Source organism: Trichomycterus rosablanca, chromosome 5, assembly GCF_030014385.1.
Source record: "Trichomycterus rosablanca isolate fTriRos1 chromosome 5, fTriRos1.hap1, whole genome shotgun sequence".
Taxonomy (NCBI): Eukaryota; Metazoa; Chordata; class Actinopteri; order Siluriformes; family Trichomycteridae; genus Trichomycterus; species Trichomycterus rosablanca.
In genome coordinates, this window is record NC_085992.1 from 35,028,406 (window position 1) to 35,051,006 (window position 22,601).

Here is a 22,601-nt window from a genome sequence, read left to right on the forward strand (position 1 = left end):
AATGAAAACTGCTGTCCTAATAATAACCAGAGCTGCACATGAGAGGTCCTGCCCTGATGTTCAGTGAAATAACAAAGTCACCGGGTGTCAAATTGTCACTCAGTTTATTAATTTTAAATGAACCTGGTCCATGGAAACTGGTTGAGCACGCAGAGCAGGCACTCTCATTAATAAATAAAAAACTAGCAATAACCAACAATTATAATACAAAAAATAACTTAAGAACAGGAGCTCAATGGTGGCACAACTAGTTTGAATGCTGTAATAATAGACTACAATAATAGAAATACACTATGTGATCAAAAGTATTTGGACTACTGACAATGAGCTTGTTGGACATCCCATTTCATTTACATTTACATTTTTAGCATTTAGCAGACGCCTTTATCCAAAGCGACTTACATTGCAGATACGGTATACAGTTTGAGCAAGTGAGGGTTAAGGGCCTTGCTCAAGGGCCCAACAGCAGCAGTGGTGGGGCTTGAACCAGGAACCCTCTGTTTACTGGTCCACTACCTTAACCACTAGGCTACAACTGGCTTTTTCAAAAACAAAAGGTATTAAAATTAAGTAACCTTTATGTGATCTTTTCAGCTATAACACCAGCCACTCTTCTAAGAAGGGTTTTGTCAGTTATGTCTGTGGGCATTTGCTCCTATCACTCAAATGAGCATTTATATGGCCGAGCACTGATGTTGGTCAAGAAAGTCTCAACTAAGGATCTAGTTCATTTGAGGGCTCTGCACAGGCCACTGGATTTTCTTTAAACCAAGCATTTCTTTGTGTCTTTATAGACCTTGCTGTGTGCCCATGGGCACAACATATACTGTACATAATAAGTCATTGCCCACGAAGACACTGGGAGAACATGCAAATTCCATACCGAAAGAACCTTGAACGCTCCACCTGGGAATTGAACCCAGGACATTCTTGCCACAAGGCAACAGTGCTACTTACCGAGCCACCCAACAGGCTCTGTTATGTTTATCCAATCTACATATAAAATCAATATATTTCTTATATTTAACAGTAAATGTTTTGTGGTTGCTATCATTTTTTCATTTATTTAGATAGCAAAGTTAGATTAGTTTAGTTATATCTGTTTTGTGTGGAATGGTGAAGTAGCTTGTGTTGTTGAAAATGCGCTGCATGTTTTCATTAAAACAAACCCAGTGATTCAAAACAATTTGTTATAATGCAGTAGTGTTGGTGGTATTTAAAAAAAATGCCTCATAGTCAATGCTGGAACAAGAATCAAACACATAGCATACAGCATAAATCCCCTGTGATTAAAGTATGTTTACTGATAAAGGACTGTAGGACTAATGCACATTGTGCATAAGAAACAATGTCGTGTGCTGACAGAATTTGTGTTCCTAATAGAAAGGCCATTAAATAAACTATTTAAAAAACCCATTTATGCTGCCACATCTAATTTACTTATATTATTAGCCCACAACATACGTCATTACCAGGTTAGGATTATAACATTGCTGAGACTGGTCCAATGGGGGTCTTTTTTCACTGATGATTTGGGTGGAGGGGAAGGACAAAGTGCACATAGCAACAGATAAGGTAGTGTTAGTAATTGTATACCCACAAAGCACATCTATATGAAAGGTGTGGCTGATTCAATAACCCAACAAATGTACGTACATAATAGGTATAAGTAATAAAATGACAGACAATGTTAGTAGAAAACATACGCTGATCAGCCATAACATTAAAACCACCTCCTTGTTTCTACACTCACTGTCCATTTTATTAGCTCCACTTACCATATAGAAGCACTTTGTAGTTCTACAATTACTGACTACAGTCCATCTATTTCTCTGCATGCTTTGTTAGCCCCCTTTTATGATGTTCTTCAATGGTCAGGACTCTCCCAGGACCACTACAGAGTAGGTATTATTTGGGTGGTGGGTCATTCTCAGCACTGCAGTGACACTGACATGGTGGTGGTGTGTTAGTGTGTGTTGTGCTGGTATGAGTGGATAAGACAAAGCAATGCTGATGGAGTTTTTAAACACCTCACTGTCACTGCTGGACTGAGAATAGTCCACCAACCAAGAAATATCCAGCCAACAGCGCCCCATGGGCAGCGTCCTGTGACCACTGATGAAGGTCTAGAACAGAGGTCACTAACAGGCGGACCGCGGTCCGGATCCGGACCCAAAAGCTGTCCCATACGGACCCGGACCTACAGCCAAAACAGAAAGTTATGATTTGAAACCTGACGGAGCGCTTCTATTTTAACCGGCGCAGCTTTTGTAGTCTTTACGGTAGCGGCACAGACCAATCACGTGACACCACTCAGCCAATCAAGTCTGTGCATTCCAGCCGGTAAACACTGCGACTCTACAGTGCAGACAGATGAGAGAGTTAGAGGCGAGTTACATGTGGAAAGACGGTGGAAAGAAAAAGAAAGATAGCGAACGTAGAAAAAATGAAGGGAGAGATACAGACGACTGTGCAGGAGAAAGTTGAGAAAAAGACGAGTGAGACAGGAGACAAATGGCGCTCTCCAAAAAAGAAACGTGTACAGCAAAAATACAGCATTTAATCCGTGATGGAGAGACTCATCTCTGTTCTTACTTCCCACTGGAGCACAATTTATTTTTATTTTCTCTTAATTTGATAAGAGAAAGGTTTGATAAGGTGGGGCGGTCCGGGTCCTCTCTGTGTGGAGTTTGCATGTTCTCCCCGTGTTCGCGTGGGTTTACTCCAGGTGCTCCGGTTTCCTCCCACAGTACAAAGACGTGCAAGTGAGGTGAATTGGAGACACTAAATTGTCCATGACTGTATTCGATATAAACTTGTGACCTGATGAATCTTGTGTAATGAGTAACTACCGTTCCTGTCATGATGTAACCAAAGTGTAAAACACGACGTTAAAATCCTTATAAACAAACAGACATCTGATTTGACAGTCAGTTATTGATTACATGCAGATGTTGATACAACTACTAGGCTATTTATATATAATATATATCAATATATATGTTATATATATATATCAATATATATGTTATATATATATATATACTGTATATATATATAGTTAAACATTCCGGACCTTTGCTTCAAGAAATTTTCTCTAACTGGACCTCTTTACATTTTAGTTGAATACCCCTGGTCTAGAAGATGACCAACTCAAACAGCAGCAATAGATGAGCGATCGTCTCTGACTTTACATCTACAAGGTAAACCAACTAGGAGTGTCTAATAGAGTGGACAGTGAGTGGACATGGTATTTAAAAACTCCAGCAGTGCTGCTGTGTCTGATCCACTCATACCAGCACAACACACACTAACACACCACCACCATGTCGGTGTCACTGCAGTGCTAAGAATGACCCACCACCCAAATAATACCTGCTCTGTGATGGTCCTGTGGGGGTCCTGACCACTGAAGAACAGGGGGGGGGGGGTTATATGGCGGGTGTTTACCTGAGTGGGAGCGGGGGTAGGCGATTAGGGTTGCACCTATAAAAACATAACGGGTCTTACACCGTCATAGGAGCATTATCAAAATGTTTTATTTAGGCTGTTTAACATTTATTATTTTCATTCTTTATAATAATAAATCAGAACCATATTTTAGGCAAAACAACATGCATAAAGAACATCATGTAACATTTTTTCTCAATAGCACAAACAACATTTTTACATAATCCATCTTCACACTGACATGCAGCCCCGGTTCTGGACTGCGTTGCTTAGGAGGGCAGTGAGAAAATCTGGGGCAGCAAAGCCCACCCCAGCGCCCCCATAGCACCGGCCCTTCTTGTGTTACTTTAGTTTCGCCCTAAGCTGGGTTCGAACCTAGGGCGGAAAAATATGCGTGCTGTGCTCTGCCCACTGCACTACTCAAACGGCAGAGTATTAAACAGGTTGTTATGCTAATATGCACGCACGGCGTTACTAAGACTAAAAGTAAATACTAAATAAAATAATAACCAAACGCTTTCTAATTCCCACAGTAGCAGCAGTTTCCTTCTGCTTCATACATATCGGTTTGGGCAGTGACAGCTCAGTGGTTAAGGTACTGGTCTAGTAAACAAAAGGTTGCCGGTTCAAGCCCCGCCACCACCAAGTTGCCACTGTTGGGTCCCTGAGCAAAGCCCTTAACCCTCAATTGCTCATTGTGTAAGTCGCTTTGGATAAAAGTGTCTGCTAAATGCTGAAAATGTAAAATGTAAATATCGGCCTGTGTCAGTCTAATCTGCAGCATTTCTCTCCCATTGATAAAAATACGGAACAAAACGCATCCTGTATCAGTTCAATACGCAACACGACGTTTAGTTTCCAAATAAGGAACAATTCCGTATTTTACGGGACGGTTGGCAACCCTAGAACAGGGTGAAAGCAGGCTAAAAAAGTATGTAGAGAAATAAATGGACTACGGTCAGTAATTGTAGAACTCCAAAGTGCTTCTATATGGTAAGTGGAGCTGATAAAATGGACAGTGTGTGTAGAAAGGATGTGGTTTTAATGTTATGGCCACTGGTGATGTCCACCTTCATCGAAGTGTATTATATTAGCGCCAGGGAAGCTAACATTGTTAACGTGTGGTGATTTACCAAACTGAGTCTCAGAGGTAAGCGCCCTTTAAGTTCGTTAGATGGCAGTAAAGCTTTTACATGCTTTTCAAATCTGTAATTCAGTTTCAACGAATAAAACGAACCGGAACAATAACAACACAGATATTTCAACAAGTTACACGTGTTTACATGTTCTAGATAAATCAGGCTCATGTATTTTAAAATAGGATGATCAGTTGGAGTGGAAAATGAATATAATGTTGTGACGTGCGGTACGTATTTAATAATTAATCTGGGGTTTATTTGTTTTTTTATAATGGGAAGGTTGAATAATGATACATTCAGCGAGTAACTTAAGAAAAGAACATTTTTAAAAATGCACTATATGGCACAAAGTATGTGGACACACCTCCTAATTATTAGGTATATATGTTTCACTTACGCCCACTGCTGAAAGGTGTATGGAACGACACAGATAAATGCTTTGTGGACATAATTACATCTTAGAACAGTTATTTGGGAATGCTCTTTCCCGTCCAAGCAGAATTCTGATCGTGTGAGCATAGCGAAGTCCATAAAAATATGGTCTGGTGTGGAAAAACCTCCATGGTCTTCACAGGATCCCTGAATTTAGCCTCAACTCCACTGTACACGTTTGAGATGAATTGGACGGGTTTATCCAAGACATCATTTGTTGGGGTTCAGTCCACATACTTTTGATCATATCAGTGTGTTTAGGTCATGTATATTAATGTTAAAATTTGTTGTTGTCAGTTTTTAATTTTGCATGATTTCATAATTGAAATTGTTGGAAGAGTTGGTTAGTGAGACTGAAAATTGTGCTACTTTGGCAATACTGTGAGATCACAAGAAACAAAATTTAACATGTCACTAATGAATGACTGAGCCCAGACACACTGGGTGTAAGGCAGGTATGCACTCTAAACAAGGTGCCAATATATCACAAGGTATTAAACATTAACTTACTGACAAAAAACCAATGGGCAATGTAGAGTAGCCAGTTCACCACCTTCATAAACATACAAGTAAAATGAAACATGTACCAGAGAAAACCCACAGACAAAAGATAGTTTGTGCCAGACTTTGTGAGTGCATTGTTTATCATGTTAAAAAACATTTCTCAGTGCAATATGGTAAATAATTATAATAGAACTTTGATAATCTATCATGTTATATTGTAAAAGATTCAGGGAATCCAGAGAAATCTCAGTCTGTGAAAAATTAATCACTTATCAGTGCACCCTTAGTGCAGGTCCCAAGTCTGGATAAATAGGAGGGCTGTGTCAGAAAGTGCATTCAGTGTAAAAACTGTGCCAAATCAAGTATGTGGTTGAATGATCTGCTGTGGCGACCCTTAACGGGAGCTGCTTAAAGGAATCATTCATTCATTTATTTATGCTGCCATCAAGGCAACATTTTTTCCCTGATGTCCATGATTATTTTAGCAGTGGCTTTGTGGACACAGCATGTGCTTGACTGGCCTGCCTGTATTCCAGATCTGTCTCCTATTGAGAACGTATGGTGCATTATGAAGAGTAGAATTAGACAGTGGTAATGAGACCATGGAGCAGCTGAGGTCTCAGTGTAATTATTGGGAAAGATGATAAACAGTGGTAAACTTGTCTCTCTCCCAGCTTTTGTTGCAGGCAATTATAAATTAGTTTATCTTTACAAAATATAATTTAGTTGGTCAGTGAAAACATTGAAAATCGTTTCTTTGTGTTTTTGTCAGTTAAATAAAGGTTCAAGAGTATTAACAAATCACAGATTCTTGCGTTATTGCATTTTACAAAATGTCCCAACTTTTCTGGAAATGGGGTTTGTATATTAACAGAGTAAACTGTGTGGTACAAAATAAAAATATACTTTGTTAAATGTTGTTAAAAAAAGTATTTGATGTATCAAACTTATCCTAGACATGGCTTGTAATTGCCGTTTATGGTCACTATACCTTATTAGTGTTCTAAGTTAATTATTGTTGTTAGAAGTTATGGACTACTGAGTAGCAGAAGGAGCTATTGTATATAGGATAGCAGTGTAGCAGAGGTAAAATCACACTGGTATTTTACCTTTGACAATGGTAAAATCAAACTCAACTGTGTTTCTGGCTGTTAATCTATAAATATTTGGAAAAACATTAACATTTTCTTTTCTGGCACAGATTAAGATGCCATTATGGCTCAGAGGGCTGGAAGCGGGCAGAAGTGTGGAGTCCCTGCTATATTTGTATGTCTGGCAGCACTTCTTTGTGCCAATCTGCTTCTCTATATCTACCTGGATGCTTTCTATGAAACGACTGCTCCCCCCTCAGCACACATACATTGTCCACCAAGCTACTTTAGAGTGGGCACTATGACTAACTGTACCCGCTGGCTGCAGTGCCCTGAGATTCACACTAATGTTCGTCGCCTTAAGCTTATTGGACAGGGAGCTGTGAAGCAGGTACAGCTTTTTCTAATTTTTTTGTTATTCTTAAATGTTTATTAAATGTTTATTTTACACTACAGCATATTCTTATAGCAGTTGTTTTGTTTTCCTGTGTTAATTGATTGGTATAATGGCAATTACATGCATTAAATCAGATTCACAACAAAATCACTAGTGGGAGGGTCTGAATACTTTCTGAATCCACTGTACATTGTACTATAGGTAATGTGGCAGTGGAGCAGGGGTTTACATTTTCAGCATTTAGCAGACGCTTTTATCCAAAGCGACTTACACAATGAGTGGAACATGATGAGCAATTGAGGGTTAAGGGCCTTGCTCAGGGACCCAAATTAAATTTGGTTTAAATCTCACCTCCAGTCATTGTATGTAAAGTGTTTCCATTTAGCAGGCTTCTTACCCACTGTGACTTTGATCAGGATAACGCAATTACTAAGATAAATTAATATTGCCTAATTTGCCCCAACCCCCCTTTCCCTCGAATGAGGCAGTTTTCTAGTGTATTTGCCAAACAGATAAATGTCATTTATTTATGTGTCTGAATTATCATGGCTCTTCATGTGTGTTTCAGGTGTATTTATCAGAGTGGCAGGGGCAAAAAGTAGCCCTGTGCATCTTGGCATCAGAGCAGTATAAAGCTGATTTTCTTCATGGAGTGTCCATGCTGTGTTCATTGCAGAGTGCTCGTGTGGTATCACTAATTGGCATGTGTGAAGAAAATGGAGTGTTCGTTACTGAGTACCACCCTCTGGGTTCAGCACTGACACTTGATGCTATTCTTGCTAAGGATCATTACCGAAGTCAAGACACCTGGCAAACCCGGCTGCGACTGGCACTTGACTATGTTGCTTTTCTGGTGTTTTTACACAACAGTCCAGTGGGCACCCGTGTTATGTGTGACTCAAATGACCTGCACAAAACACTGAGTCAGTTTTTGCTAACCTCTGACCTGCGGCTTCTGGCAAACGACTTGGATGCTCTTCCGCTTGTGGAGCCTGGGGGTCAGGGAATAAAGTGTGGTCACAATCAGCTGGTAGGGGAGTTTGTTGCCCCAGAGCAACTATGGCCTTACGGAGAGGATGTGCCTTTCTCAGATGACCTCATGCCTGGCTATGATGAAAAGACAGACATGTGGAAGATTCCAGATGTGACCCGTTTCTTGCTGGGTCATGTCCCAGGCAGTGATGTTCTTCACTTACACCTTTTTCAGGTCCATGCAGAGTGTAAAAGACAGGATCCTAGGCTACGACCATCAGCGCATGAGGTTTTGAGCGTGTATCGCACGGTTTATGACAGCATGAATGAAAGTCACATGGAAAATGTGAGAGAAATGCTGTGAATGTTATATAATGCATTTCAAATGTTGATGACAGAATGACAGAGTGAGTTCAGAGATAGTTAGAATGTAATGATTGAGGTTCAGTAGTGTTTATTAGGAGAATAGGCAAATAACTTTTACTGTATGAACTTTTTCAGAACAACTATTGAATGCATCTAATAAAGTTTAAAAAGTGCTTTTATTTAGTATCGTCTACATTCTTTTTTTTATTAAAACAGTGGCATGGCAGAATACTTTATATAGCAACATTTTGTATACATCCAATATCACTTACAGTATTAATGGAATACAGTTTAGACAGAGCACATTCACTCATAACAATCTAATATCAATATAATTAGAATCACACCCACATGCTTTACCATGAGGATAGTTTTCTTCTGGTCATAAGGCTCACCTTTATTGCACCAGATAAACTTCTGGACAGTAATCCCAGTTGAGTATCTAAGAATGTTTAAGGTCTTAAAAATCTTATACCAATTGCCTTTTGGGTGCAATGAAATTAGCTTTTTTTAGATTTGGCAAAAGCCTCTTAATTTTTTTTACCATGGTTGCAATACACCTTGAACACATTGTCTGGGTGGTGTTTGTATAGCACATCGCAGCTGAACCAAATTGAGGGTTGTTATTACAGTAAATTCCCAATGGTTTAGTAAGGTTGCAACCCAACTTTAAGTCATATAGACTAGCAGTAGGTCTTAAGAATACTAATATTATGTAGGGGTTAAATGATTGCAATTTGACAGTATTGACAAAATTAAACATCTGTGGAGAGACATGAAGATGACAGTTTATGGATGCTTACGATCCAGTTTGATGGAGCTTAAGTTTGATAGATCTGTCATGAAGAATGGGATAAACTGCCCAAATCTATGTGTGCAAAGCTTGTAGAGATGCATCCAAGTAGACTTGCAGCTGTAAAAGTGTTATCTAAAAAGATTGAATCAAGGGTCTGAATCATTTTGTAAATAACATTTTTCAGTTTTTGATTTTTAATTTAAAAAAAACTAAACTAGCACACCAGCGCGACACCCCAGTTCGAATCTCGGCTCTGCTACCAGTCGGCTGGGTGCCATCTAGCTGGCACAATTGATGGTGCCTGCAGCAGACAAAAATTGTCCACCGTGTCTACTGGGTGGGAAAATGACCAGACTGGGTGGGGTCTTCAAACGCTGTGCAAGAACCCTTGTTAGCAGACCGAGGCGCCTGTGCAGAAAGTAGATGAGCCTCGTGTGAATCCACTGAAGTGCGGGCGTATAAGAAGGGGTCCGCAAGGACTGCACATGCATCAGAGGGGACATGAGCAGGCAAATATACCGTCCTCTAATGAAATCGGGATCCCCAGCAGCAGAAGACAAATTGAATACATTAAATCGGGAGAAAATGCATAAATAAATAGAAAAAAACAAACAAAAACATTTTTTCACTTTGTCATTAGGGTGATCAAGTGAAGATTGTTGGGTAAAATGGCAGTTATATCCATTCAAAATCAAACTGACCAGACGGCCACTTTGTAGCCGTGTTAGAATTATTGGGTTTGAGGTGGGGTCAGCACCCTGGGAAACCACTGGGCGCAAAGCAAGATAACACCCTGGGCAAGGCACTAATCCATCTTATGCAAGTTTTCGGGAGGTGGGAGGAAAATTGAGTACCTGGAGTAAAACCAGACAAGCACTTATTACATACAGTGACTATAGTTGAGAACTGAATCCAGTTGCAATTCTTGTCTAATCACACATACAGCAGATGACGTACATGCTGATGATGGACAGTGGTAGCCTAGTGGGTAGAGCTTTGGGTTATCAATCGAAAGGTTGAGAGTGTAAATCCCGGCTCTGCCATGCTGCCACTGTTGGGTGCTTGAGCAAGGTCCTTAACCCTCTTAGCTCCAGGGGCGCTGTACAATGGCTGACCTTGTGCTCTGACCCCAGCTTCCAAACAAGCTGTACTGTACATCTAAACTGCCTGGCCAAAAAAAAGGTCACACACTCTAATATTTGGTTGGACCGCCTTTAGCTTTGATTACAGCACGCATTCGCTGTGGCATCGTTGTACAAGCTTCTGCAATGTCACAACATTTATTTCTGTCCAGAGTTGCATTAATTTTTCCCCAAGATCTTGTATTGATGATGGGAGATTTGGACCACTGCACAAAGTCTTCTCCAGCACATCCCAAAGATTCTCAATGGGGTTCATGTCTGGACTCTGTGGTGGCCAATCCATGTGTGAAAATGATGTCTCATGCTCCCTGAACCACTCTTTCACAATTTGAGCCCGATGAATCCTGGCATTGTCATCTTGGAATATGCCCGTGCCATCAGGAAAGAAAAAATCCATAGATGGAATAACCTGGTCGTTCAGTATATTCAGGTCAGCTGACCTCATTCTTTGGGCACATAACGTTGCTGAACCTAGACCTGACCAACTGCAGCAACCCCAGATCATAGCACTGCCCCCACAGGCTTGTACGGTAGGCACTAGGCATGATGGGTGCATCACTTCAGCCGCCTCTCTTCTTACCCTGATGCACCCATCACTCTGGAACAGGGTAAATCTGGACTCATCAGACCACATGACCTTCTTCCATTGCTCCAGAGTCCAATCTTTATGCTCCCTAGCAAATTGAAGCCGTTTTTGCCGGTTAGCCCTACTGACAAGTGGTTTTCTTAAGGTTACGCAGCTGTTTAGTCCCAATTCCTTGAGTTCCCTTCACATTGTGCGTGTGGAAATGCTCTTACTTTCACTATTAAACATATCCCTGAGTTCTACTGTAGTTTTTCTACCATTTGATTTCACCAAACGTTTAAGTGATCGCCGATCACGATCATTCAAGATTTTTTTCCGACCACATTCCTTCATCGAAGATGATGTTTCCCCACTGTCCTTCCACTTTTTAATAATGCGTTGGACAGTTCTTAACCCGATTTTAGTAGTTTCAGCGATCTCCTTAGATGTTTTCTCTGCTTGATGCATGCCAATAATGTGACCCTTCTGAAACAGATCAGAACATCTTTTCCACGAACACAGGATGTGTCTTTCGACATGGTTCTTTAACAAATGAGAGGCTACTCACTGCATCAGTTAGGGTTAAATAACCTGTTGCCAGCTGAAACATAAGCACACATGCAGTAATTATCCAATGGGAGGTTCTTACATATTTGCTTAGTTAAATCCAGGTGGTGACCCATTTTTTTGGCCAGGCAGTGTATATATGTATATATGACAAATAAAGGCATTCTATTCTATGCTTTTTAGGCAGTTCACTATCCTGCAGAGCTTTTAGTATTCCCAGCTTTTAGAGTGGATCTGAGAAACCTTCAGGAGCTGGATCAGGTGTGCTGGACTGGGTGAAAAGTGAAAGCTCTGCTGGGCTGTGGGCCTCCAGAACTGGGAGCTGAGCGGTGTGTCTTTAACATTTACCCGTGTGAAGAAGGAACCGGAAATACGTCACGTGTTGTCTATTGGTACTGGCTCCGGTGGGTTGTTTGCAGTAATGGAGGTAGTTGGGTGTTTGTAATTTCGAGCCTGCTGTTTTGCCAGGAGTCCGTTACTGACCGCTAGCAAACGAGCGGACGCTTAAAAGTGGGTCTGGGAGTCGGTCTGTGCGGCAGGTTTGGTCAAAACGGAGCCACCGAGCGCAGCCCCGCCATAATGAGCTCGGAGCAGCCGAGCAGCAGCGACCCGGAGGAGCCTGAGCCCAGCAGCATCCGAGCCGACCCGTCCGAACCGCTTCACCTGGAGAAGGAGGAGGAAGAGGAGGAGAATGAGAATGAGAATGGCGGCTCTACAGATTCAACTCCATTCGATCAGCATAAGTATGACAGGACGGATGGTAGCTCTCGGCCTGAAGCAGCAGCTAAAGAGACTGGAGGAGCACCGAGCCTTAGGAGCTCCAGCAGCCGGGACTCGATCTTCTCCTGGCTGAGGAAGCGCAGTGTGCGCACGGGTCCTATAGTGGATCCAGCCCGCGATAACTTTCGGACTATGACTCGCCTTTATTCATCTATGAGTCCCGCTGCAGACTCAGTAAACCTCAACACCCAGACTCACGGTGCAGTGTTTAATCTGGAGTACTCACCTGATGGGTAAGACTTCTTTTCTGCAAACTCACCCCACACCTGCAGCTCGATGTAGGGAAGTACTAAATTTACATGCACTTGAAAGTGGCATGGATAGGGTGACCATATTTATTTTTTTTTAAAAGAGGACACTTGACAGGATGGCAGCATGGGCCAGACTGACACCTGCACTGGGCTGGAAGTTTGGTTGGGGGTAGATGGCAAAACCATTTCATGTAACTGGTGGCAACATGGCAATGTGTATAAAGTAGGGTATTAAATATTTGACAAATGCATGTTCAGTGGCGGCTCCTGCCAAATCTCTCAGGGGGGGCAATTGTTGCGATGATGGCCAAGGTGACCTGTTCAATGGGTAAATTAAAGCTTAAATAATTAACATATTAAGTTATCTGTCAGTTTGCCCTCACAAATAACTTTAAACATGGAGAGAGACCAGCTTTACCATTAATCATAAATCATGAAATGAAGTAAAGCCTTCACACTAACAATTTAATTCAGTCTTCATCAGATAGCATTTTACTTTAGGTGCAGCAGATCCAGAATAAAGACTGGCATTGGGGCTGATGTGCAATGAATAAAGAAGTACAATGAAGCAATTGGGGAGATACAATAAGTGCAATCACAATTCACAATTTAAAAAATACATTACTTACTTGTTATTTACTTGTAACTTATATAATTTCCCCCCCTTTGTAGATGCTTGATGTTTAAATTTGGTCTGGGTGGCCCTAATTCTTAAGTTGCTAATTTATCCTGATTACACGATGGAGTTGCTCCGAACTGAGGTAATGGTAGTCATGGTGACGAGATCACGACACCAGGTTACATGTGACGCAAGCACGTAAGTGCGAGCCCTCCCGGAAGCCATTCAGAATGTATTGCAGTGCCTGCAGTTCGAAAAAAAGAGCTTTAACATGAGAGTCTATGAGAGCAATCCGGGGCGATTTTCAGTTAGACTGAAGTCGCCCCAAAAGGGGCGGTACTGTACGGAACACAACTCGACGCTGATTGGATTACGATATTCAAAGGCTGTCCAGAACAGTTACAGCTGTGATAGAAAAATTTCTTCCCTTTCGTCCTTTGGTGGTGCTTCGCCCGATCGCCCTAAGGAACGAGCCGCCCCTGTGCATGTTACAACTATGTAAACTTCCATGTAAATAAACAGCTAATTTTTTACAAAACAACTAACAAATGCATTTATGGTCACATAATCTTATTTCAATTCAGCGGGACGGCACAGTGGCTCAGTGGGTAGCACTGTCACCTCACAGCAAGAAGGTCCTGGGTTAGATCCCCAGGTGGGGTGGTCTGGGTCCTTACTGTGTGGAGTTTGCATGTTCTCCCCGTGTCTGTGTGGTTTTCCCCGGGAGCTCTGGTTTCCTCCTACAGTCCAAAGACATGCAAGTAAGGTTAATTGGAGATACTAAATTGTCCGTGACTGTGTTTGATATTAAACTTGTAAACTGATGAATCTTGTGTAACCAGTAACTACCATTTCTGTAATGAGTGTGACCAAAGAGTGTAAAATATGACGTTACAATCTTAATAAATAAATACTTTTAGCCCTAAACAATAATAACAACAAATAAAATTGTTTATCAGTAGGGCTATTTTGACAAAATGTGCCGCTATCACAGTGTTGACAATTACCTCTATCTTAGTACGGGCATTTGGAAATGTTTGTGCTGTTTCAGAATCAGGGAAAGGATCAGGCTTTTTAACAAGGCATACATGCAGTCCATTTGTAGCTGTTGTGATGTTTCGTGGTGTAAAATGCAAAAACTCCCTCTGCAGCAGTAACAACATCTTTGCTGTTACCATGTCTTTACCTGACAATCTCTCTCCTTTAGTTTCAGTTTTGTGTTTTGCTGAACTGGCACCTTTATTTAACAGTCATGTATTCTTTGCAGGTCATGCATTCTGCTATCCAAGGATCCCAACCAGATTTTTTTTCTGTAATTCGTCTGTGAATTTTGATTTGCATTTGGGCATTTTTTTAAGTAGTGCAAGAAGACAGGACCCAAAGAGCAAGATGAAATCAGTGCAAAAACACACAAAGAATAGTTCTGAATCCTGGACATTATTGGTAATTTTCTATCTCCAAGAGACTTTGCAGGGTAACACAAGTTCACATATCACCATGAGATAGTTTTAATAAGGAAATCTAAGAAAATTAAACACAAAACAATTTTTTGCACAAAACAGATTTTAAAATTAATCCAGTTACTTCTTACATTAAAAATATGATATAAATAAAACAGTAGCCCGACCATTTTTGTTAACAATAAGTGTTTTATCTGTTTTTAGGTCAGTGCTGACTGTGGCCTGTGAGCAGACAGAGGTGCTCCTGTTTGATCCTCTTTCATCCAAACACATCAAAACATTGGTGGAGGCGCATGAGGATTGTGTGAACAATATCAGGTAGATCCAACACAATTACACAGACGCCAGAAGTTGGACATCAACACACTGCTAGCATTGCTTATTCAGAATTGTTTGTGTACTTTTAAAACAGGCTAGTAAGAATACATTAAGAAATAAACACGGAAAAGTCATGTACAATAGCTTACAGATTGTAAACAAGCATAGAGAGTATATGTTATGTGCATCCATGTACTTTTGCTTTGTTACTCATAAATGATGTTTTTTTTTTATTATATTAATCAATGACTCCTTTCAGTTGCTCCCATTAACGGTCTTCACATAAATACTGTATATTTATCGGAGCGTTCCATTTTTTTCCTTTGTTCTCATGTCCAGGTTCGATGTCTGTGTGTCCATTGTAGGTGTTTTCGATAGTGAACAGAAGTTAACAAGGGCAAATCGACAAGCCTGGGACTAGGCAGTCTCTTACACAGAAGGGTTTTATGCACTGTGTTGTGACTTATTTACCTAATCAGCAACTAGGTGTCAATCAGACAGCATTAATCAAACAATGGCTATATTGACATTACTAATAATGACCTTTATACTTTCCTTCTGGTCATGGGAGAGAGCCCAACATTTTGATCAAAGGCCTTAGCCCAGCGATGGATTGGCGCTCTGTCCAGGGTGTTCCTACCTTGCACCCACCCAGTGACTTTTCAATTTTCAGTAACTGAAAAAGTATTTTTGTATTGTTGAATATCTTTAGATACATATTTGTTATTGTATTTATTTACAATCCATTTCAATTCAGTTATACACTCTTAATTCATTTAGTTTGATTTCAGATTGTATGTCATTTTAATGCACTTGGCTTATCTTCAGACTCTCATGCCCATTCTCATTGCCATTACCCATGCATCATATATCTGTCAGTGTAACGGGTTGTTTTTGTGGGGTGTAGAGATAAACTAATTCTATACTTCTGCTGCCAGGTTCCTGGATAACCGGTTGTTTGCGACCTGCTCTGACGACACCACAATTGCACTGTGGGACTTAAGAAAGCTGAACTCGAAAGTGTGTTCATTGCATGGCCATGCTAGCTGGGTGAAGAATATCGAGTATGACACCCACACACGCTTGCTTGTTACATCTGGCTTTGATGGAAATGTCATAACCTGGGACACAAACAGGTATGTATGTATGTATGTAACAGGGTTTAAAACTTTGGTGATGCATTATGTGCTGCTTGTCTACAAAGGGCACTAGCTGTTGTGTCTATATTTATGTGTGTAGGTTTACAGAGGATGGCTGTCCACATAAGAAGTTCTTTCACACACGCTACCTTATGCGCATGCGTCTTACTCCAGACTGCAGTAAAATGCTTATCTCCACATCCTCTGGCTACTTGCTCATCTTACATGACCTTGACCTCACCCAGAGCCTAGAAGTCGGCAGCTACCGCATCCTCCGTGCCCGCCGCGCCCCACTTAGCACAGGTACACACAGACACCTATGTAAAGTGCACACATTGTACAGGACATTACTGTTTATAATATGGAATGCACAAATGTGGGTGGTATAGCCAAACTTTTTCCTTTAAATAATTTTAAACTACAGTAGTGGTAAATGTTACAGTAATGATCTGTAAGGTTTGTTTGCTTGTCTTAGCTTAAATATGCATTTTTAGTTATTTATAAAATTCCTTTTTTGTGGCTTTGTCATTTTACATAAGGCGTGGTTATTTTACCTGTCCACAGATCACTAGCTGTGTGGAATTCAAAATTGTGGCTTTGCTTTTCATATTTACTAGCAGCGGATTCACAGGCATGAATTGAAAATGACTAGATTGGAAGATAAAGGGGAAGAAATCCAAAAAAAGAAAGTGATTAGAACCATAACAAGGCTCATAGAATGTGAATAATTAAAAATGTTAATAATCTTTTTAAAATAAGATATTTTTGGAATGGAAAGATGATTTGTCATGTATTGTTGGTGCTGGGGTTTTGTCATGTATTTCCAATAAATACTACAAAATTTAATATAAAAAGCAAGAATTAATTTTTTCCATGTAATATATGTAAATAAATGTAACTGATGCTGATTTAAATATTATTTACTGAGAATCTTGAATCTTTAAAGTCATGTCTTTTTAATACAATCTGTCTCCAAGCTAATTGTGCTTAATTGCTTAATAGCACAGCAGGCTGTTTGTAGACGAGAAAGTTGGATAAACGTTTAAAAAAGTAATGTTTGTGTGCATTTGTATGTAAAAAAAAAAAAAAAAAAAAAAAAAAAAAAAATTTGGGTTTCTGTCTTTTAGAAGGTTCCTCAACAGGCCCCAGAACACCAGGCTCTCGACATGGCAATGACAGCAAAGCCCATTCACACAGAGAAGGTGAGCTATACTTTTGGTCCTTTATTAGTAAGTCTGGCCACATGAATTATAGATTTCAGATGTTTTAGTGTACAGCAACACTGAAAGAATTAGAGTTAGCATTCAGTTCTGATTTTCTCCCCAAATCAGATTTTTTAATGTGCTCTGTATTTGAAATTAATATTAATTAAAGACACTTAACTGACCTGCATTGTGCTAAAGAACATAACACCTTAGATTAATTATTGCTAAGACTGTCAGAAAAAATAATCACTATTAGAATGTTTTTATTTCATGATATTTACATATTTACATTTAAATGTTTGAGATGTTTTACTCATAGTAGCAAAATGTCAAGTAAATGTAAAAAATTAGTCCTAAAACTGGTAAATGACTAATAATATAGGAGGAAGTAGTCTATTTGAATGTATAATAGTTTAGCTTTTGATTTTTATTAATCATTTTAACCTTGTCTGGGTCTGAACTCAATGGGAAACACTGGACACAAGAAAGGAATGCACTCTGCATGTGACAGAGCATAGTTGCAGCATGATTTATTCATTCATTTACTTCTCGCTCTTGTTGCTGCTCCTGTAGCATCCCAACATAGCCAATCATGTACCACTATGATTCAGACCCTGAATCTCAGCTGTGGTGGGCTTGTGTGTTTTACTGCTGCTCACTCGTACATCCATATTTGATTATAATTATAACAGTAAATTTTTCTCATATATAAAAGTGTAATTAAACTATATTAACCATTGTACTAAGTAGGTTCTACACTACCACTGTTTTTTTTTTTTTTTTTTTTTTTTTTTTTTTTTTTTTTTTTTTTTTTTTTTTTTTTGCGCCACATCATTTTAAAATGAGATGGTTTTTGTTTATGCATTTTCTCCCGACTTTTAGCACGTCCAGTTGCCCGAATGAGTCATGCTTCCTCTCCACTAATGCCGGCCCCTGCTCTGATTTTGAGGAGAACAAAGCTAACCCATGTCCTCTTTGACCCATGGGCAGCAGCCGCATTTTGTCACCTAGACTAGATGAGATCAGCTGCAGATCAGCTCTGTGTACGGAGAGACACACCCTGATCCGCACTCGTTCCCAGTCTCTGTGCAGGCGCCATCTATCAGCCAGCAAAGGTCGTAGTTGCATCAGTTATGAGAGAGTCTCTATCCGGCTCAATACCCCATTCCTATATGAACAACAGACCAATCGTTGTCCATGCGGCAGCTCAGCCCAGCCGGCAGGCAGAGCTGAGATTCGATACGATGTATTGCTAGCATGTGTTTTTACCGCTGTGCCATCTGAGCAGCCAAATTAGATGTATTTTAATTCAGATAGCAAGTAGCTAAAGAAATTGGTTATATTGAATTTTAGTACCACATAAATTGATTCAGTATGAATTTTGATGTTTGCTCTGTTATGAAAAAGACAGACAATGTTTAAAAAAAACAGATTTAGTATAGTTTTATCTCTATGAGAAACAAAGCATTAGAATACCATGGAATACATTCAAAGAAGTTGTATGTTTTTTAGGCATGTCTCCCAGGAATAGTCTGGAGGTTTTGACACCAGAGATTCCAGGAGAGAGGGACCGGGGAAACTGTATTACCTCACTGCAGCTGCACCCAAAAGGATGGGCTACGTTGTTGCGCTGCTCCAGCAATTCTGATGACCAGGAGGTGAGAAACCGGTTACAGCAGCAGGGTAGAGATAAAAAATCATGTACAGTTTAATGCTGTAATATAGGCAGATTACATATTATATACATTTACGTTGTGTGCATGCACACTGTATAAAAATCGGCCACTTGCGGAGACACCCTGAATCTTGATCTTTCTACCCTTGAACAGTTATGTTTGTTAAATGCCCGGCCATGTTGGTGCCACAGCTTAGATTGGAAATTGACCACTGCGCCACCCAAGTGCCCTGACATAAGTGAACTTTGATATAGCCAGTGCAGTCCACCAAAACCTGAATTTGTCTTTGAATCCAGGTGCTGTAGCACAACAAGTTCACTGGCCACACAAACTTGCAGATTTGCCATATTTGATTCTACTAGTTCACCAGCAGATGGTGTAAAACATTCATACTGTACTGCATCAGTCAACTGCCCTCTACTAATGAGGCTGTCATTTCACAACTTTGAAAGTGGCACAAATGTAGTAAATATATTTTCTTGGATTTTTGCCCCTTTTGTTTCCCAGTCTTGTCATTTCCAATTTTTCGACTGTGAATCTGTGGCCACTTCTTATTACCTGCCACTGCTGGGTTCCCCACACAAAGCCGTTTTACGTACATACAGCCACACTAAGCTCCCTGTGACTCCCACCCACACGTCCAGGCTCCCTGTCCAACTTTCCCTCCCTCAAACACAGTCAATTGTGTTTATGTGGACAGCCGGCCAGGTCAGTGGCTCTGCTGAGATCAAAACTCACGGGTTCATACCCTGCAGCTCTTTTTATTAGTACATTTATGTGGAAATTTGAACGGACTGACATTTCTTTCCCTCTGTTTCTCTCTCTGCAGTGGACATGTGTGTATGAGTTTCAGGAGGGCTCTCCTCCTCGGATTCCTCAGTCTCCTCGCTGCTCTCTGCGACTCACGCATTATATCGAGGAGGCGAACGTGGGCCGTGGCTACATTAAGGAGCTGTGCTTCAGTCCAGACGGTCGGCTAATCTGCTCTCCATATGGTTACGGAGTGCGACTGCTGGCCTTCGACGAACGCTGTGCCGAGCTTGAGGAGTGTGTGCCGGTCCAAACGGCTGTTCTGCGTGAAGTCCGTTCCATTTACTCTCACAGTGATGTAGTGCTGACATCAAAGTTCTCACCCACACATTGCCAGTTGGCTTCGGGCTGCCTCAGCGGACGTGTAGCACTCTACCAACCTCACTTTTAACACACTTACACACTGGCGCACACACGGACACAGACTTTGGTCAGACCGTGAAGCAAATGGCCCCAAAGGTCATGTGTGCTTCATGTTCACTGTGTCATGGTGTGGGTTTGTGGAAATTAGCTGGGTGTTTTTAGAGCAGTGTTTGTGTGTTGTTTAATCTGTGTTCTTTTGTCTGTGCATTATTAAGAGAAACAGCCATGAATCATTCTTACAGTGCATGCCTCTGTTAGGGGTTGCATGCTGAGCACTGGTGTGAGTCTTCACTGGTAGAAGGATAATAGGGTTTATTTTGTACGCTTTGCATAAGAGCTCAGTCGCCCCCAGAGCCTGACCTGCATGTCAAACGCTGACTTTCCACTATAGCAGTGAAGTCACTGCTGCCAGCTTGAGCCAATATGTTGTCTTATCATAGCACTGAATGTAAGCTGTTCAAACGGTTCAGGTTGTAATGGATACGGTTTCTGAATTCTGCCAAATGTTTTTAGAAGCAACAATCACAATTTAGCTCGAATACGAGCTGCGGTTTTGTGTGATTTTTACTGTCTTTTATGTTCAAATGAGGCAGTTTGCCTTGTGCAACACTAATAAAGTTAGGTTATTTAAGTCTGATTTGTAGAAAGTTGAAGCAGTAAGCTTTGTGTGTGTGTGTGTGTGTGTGTGTGTGTGTAGACAAGGTTGGGCAGAAAAAATAATCATAGCACAATGCTAAACACACAGTCCTAACTTTTATTAGAGTACACTTAAAATGTATACAGCACTAAAATTACACTGTATATTTCTGCAATCGCTGATAGGATAAATATAAGCAGAACGTAGTGGGTCAGATTTGATGACCTTGTCAGTTGTGTTATTTCAGTTCATTAAACTGATTACATTGTTAATATTGCTAAAATCTAAACACAATTTAAAACACACGAGTTTTTCTCACATCGTTTTAAATGGTTTATTTATAAATTCCATCTTATAATTTTATTGTACAAAATCAATCACTTGTTACCTTATTGGGAACCCCATAATAATCTGTTCTCAGGACAGCCACAGTTATTTGGATTCCACAAGGTGCTGGAAACATTCCTTTGTTGATTTTGGTCCATAATGGATTTGCATATTAGGACACATAGTCAGCAATCGTACACTGAAAGGCTTTGGCTATCAAATGTTGGTTGGTATTGGGGAATAACAGTGTTTCCCTCACACCTTTACAGCACCAGCAGCAGCCTGAACTGTTTACACAAGGTAGGTTGCTCCTGTATATTCATGAATTTTATGCCATTCTTTCAACTCTGACCTAGACTTACCAAATGAGGCAACATTTTCCAGATTTTAAACACTAGCCTTATATTACTGTTCTTGGCTGCCTGGACTGAAACCAGTGGGGGTGCTCTTCTGCTGCTGTAGCCCACCTGCCTCAAGGTTTGACATGTTTTGCCTTCTGAGATGCTATTCTGCTCACCAGTGTTGTAAAGAGTGGTTGAGTTACTGTAGCCTGACTATTTTCCTCTGATCTCTCTTAACAAGATGTTTTTGCTCACCAAACTGCTGCTCACTGATTGTTTTTTGCTTTACACTGTAGTCTATGTCCAAAACTTTCTGTAAAAAAACACAGACACTCAAACCAGCTTGTCTGGCACCAACAACAATGCCATGGCCAAAATTGGCAACTTTTCCTCTTTCTAAAATTTGATGTGAACATTTCCTAAAGCTCTTCAGCTGTGTCTATTAAATTTTATGCACTTTGATTGGATTGTTATATAACTGTGAAGGTATACATATCTTCCTCAATGTGGCCAGTGCATAAAGGTACATTTAGAACACGCATAGCAAATAGAATGAACTGACTGTAGGAAGGCCGGTGTGAGGAGACCACCTTCATCAGTACATGTTCAAGTATATAATTTGGTAATGGACACCAATGTTTGCCAGTGTTTTTCAAAAATCTCCCCACTCCTTATCACGAGCACATTCCCATGAGCTGACCGAGGAGTGCTGACTATCACTCACCCCCTTCAACAAGTGCATAGTCGCCAGCCACATCTTTTCACCTGAAAACCATATTTTTTTTATTATATGCAAAACTGTGTGTGTATTTAAAATGTTTTTTTTAAAGTATGTTTAATAGGTAAAGTATTCTAAATACTGCCTTTTAAATCTTGTTTTGGATAGTGCTTAGATACATAATGTTTGCATTCTGAATACATTTTTATTATTTGTAATTCATTACTGCCCAACCCTGAGTGTAAGTGTGTCTCACATTGTGTTTCTTTGGGTGAATGCGAATCTTCATAGAGCAGAGTGGGTACCAATCCCTCTATTACAGCATCTCACATACACAGAGACTGGACCTAGACTATCAACTCCACTGGCCAAAATGCATTATCTATTTTTCAGTTGCTGTCAAAATATTTACAATCCCAATTTCCAGAAAAGTTGGGACACTGTAAAAATTCAATAAAAACTAATTTGTTAAATCACTTGAAGTTTTATTGAACTGATAAACACACATTTATATTTTATATTTTGGCTGGAAACAG

The 22,601-nt window shown here is 40.3% G+C and overlaps 2 protein-coding genes across 4 annotated transcripts; both read left to right on the top strand.

Annotated features, from left to right (window-relative positions):
* Window positions 1-3,186: 3,186 nt before the first annotated feature.
* Window positions 3,187-8,520, top strand: pomk (protein O-mannose kinase). Of its 2 annotated transcripts, none has more exons than XM_062995104.1 (3): window positions 3,187-3,203; window positions 6,727-7,007; window positions 7,582-8,520. In XM_062995104.1, exons 2-3 carry the CDS (start codon window positions 6,741-6,743, stop codon window positions 8,347-8,349), a joined length of 1,035 nt encoding a protein of 344 aa, XP_062851174.1. In that variant the 5' UTR covers window positions 3,187-3,203; window positions 6,727-6,740; the 3' UTR covers window positions 8,350-8,520. The 2 variants fall into 2 exon arrangements, with proteins under 2 accessions (XP_062851174.1, XP_062851173.1); XM_062995103.1 differs by lacking the exon at window positions 3,187-3,203 and adding an exon at window positions 4,714-4,816.
* A 3,302-nt stretch (window positions 8,521-11,822) lies between these two features.
* wdr32 (WD repeat domain 32) lies at window positions 11,823-20,673 on the top strand. 2 transcript variants are annotated; one of them, XM_062995105.1, is made up of 7 exons: window positions 11,823-12,434; window positions 14,736-14,849; window positions 15,788-15,985; window positions 16,089-16,291; window positions 17,116-17,190; window positions 18,706-18,851; window positions 19,699-20,673. In XM_062995105.1, the coding sequence occupies exons 1-7, from the start codon at window positions 12,001-12,003 to the stop codon at window positions 20,068-20,070; spliced, it is 1,542 nt and encodes a 513-aa protein (XP_062851175.1). In that variant the 5' UTR covers window positions 11,823-12,000; the 3' UTR covers window positions 20,071-20,673. The 2 variants fall into 2 exon arrangements, with proteins under 2 accessions (XP_062851175.1, XP_062851176.1); XM_062995106.1 differs by having other exon boundaries at window positions 17,119-17,190.
* The last annotated feature ends 1,928 nt before the right edge of the window (window positions 20,674-22,601 follow it).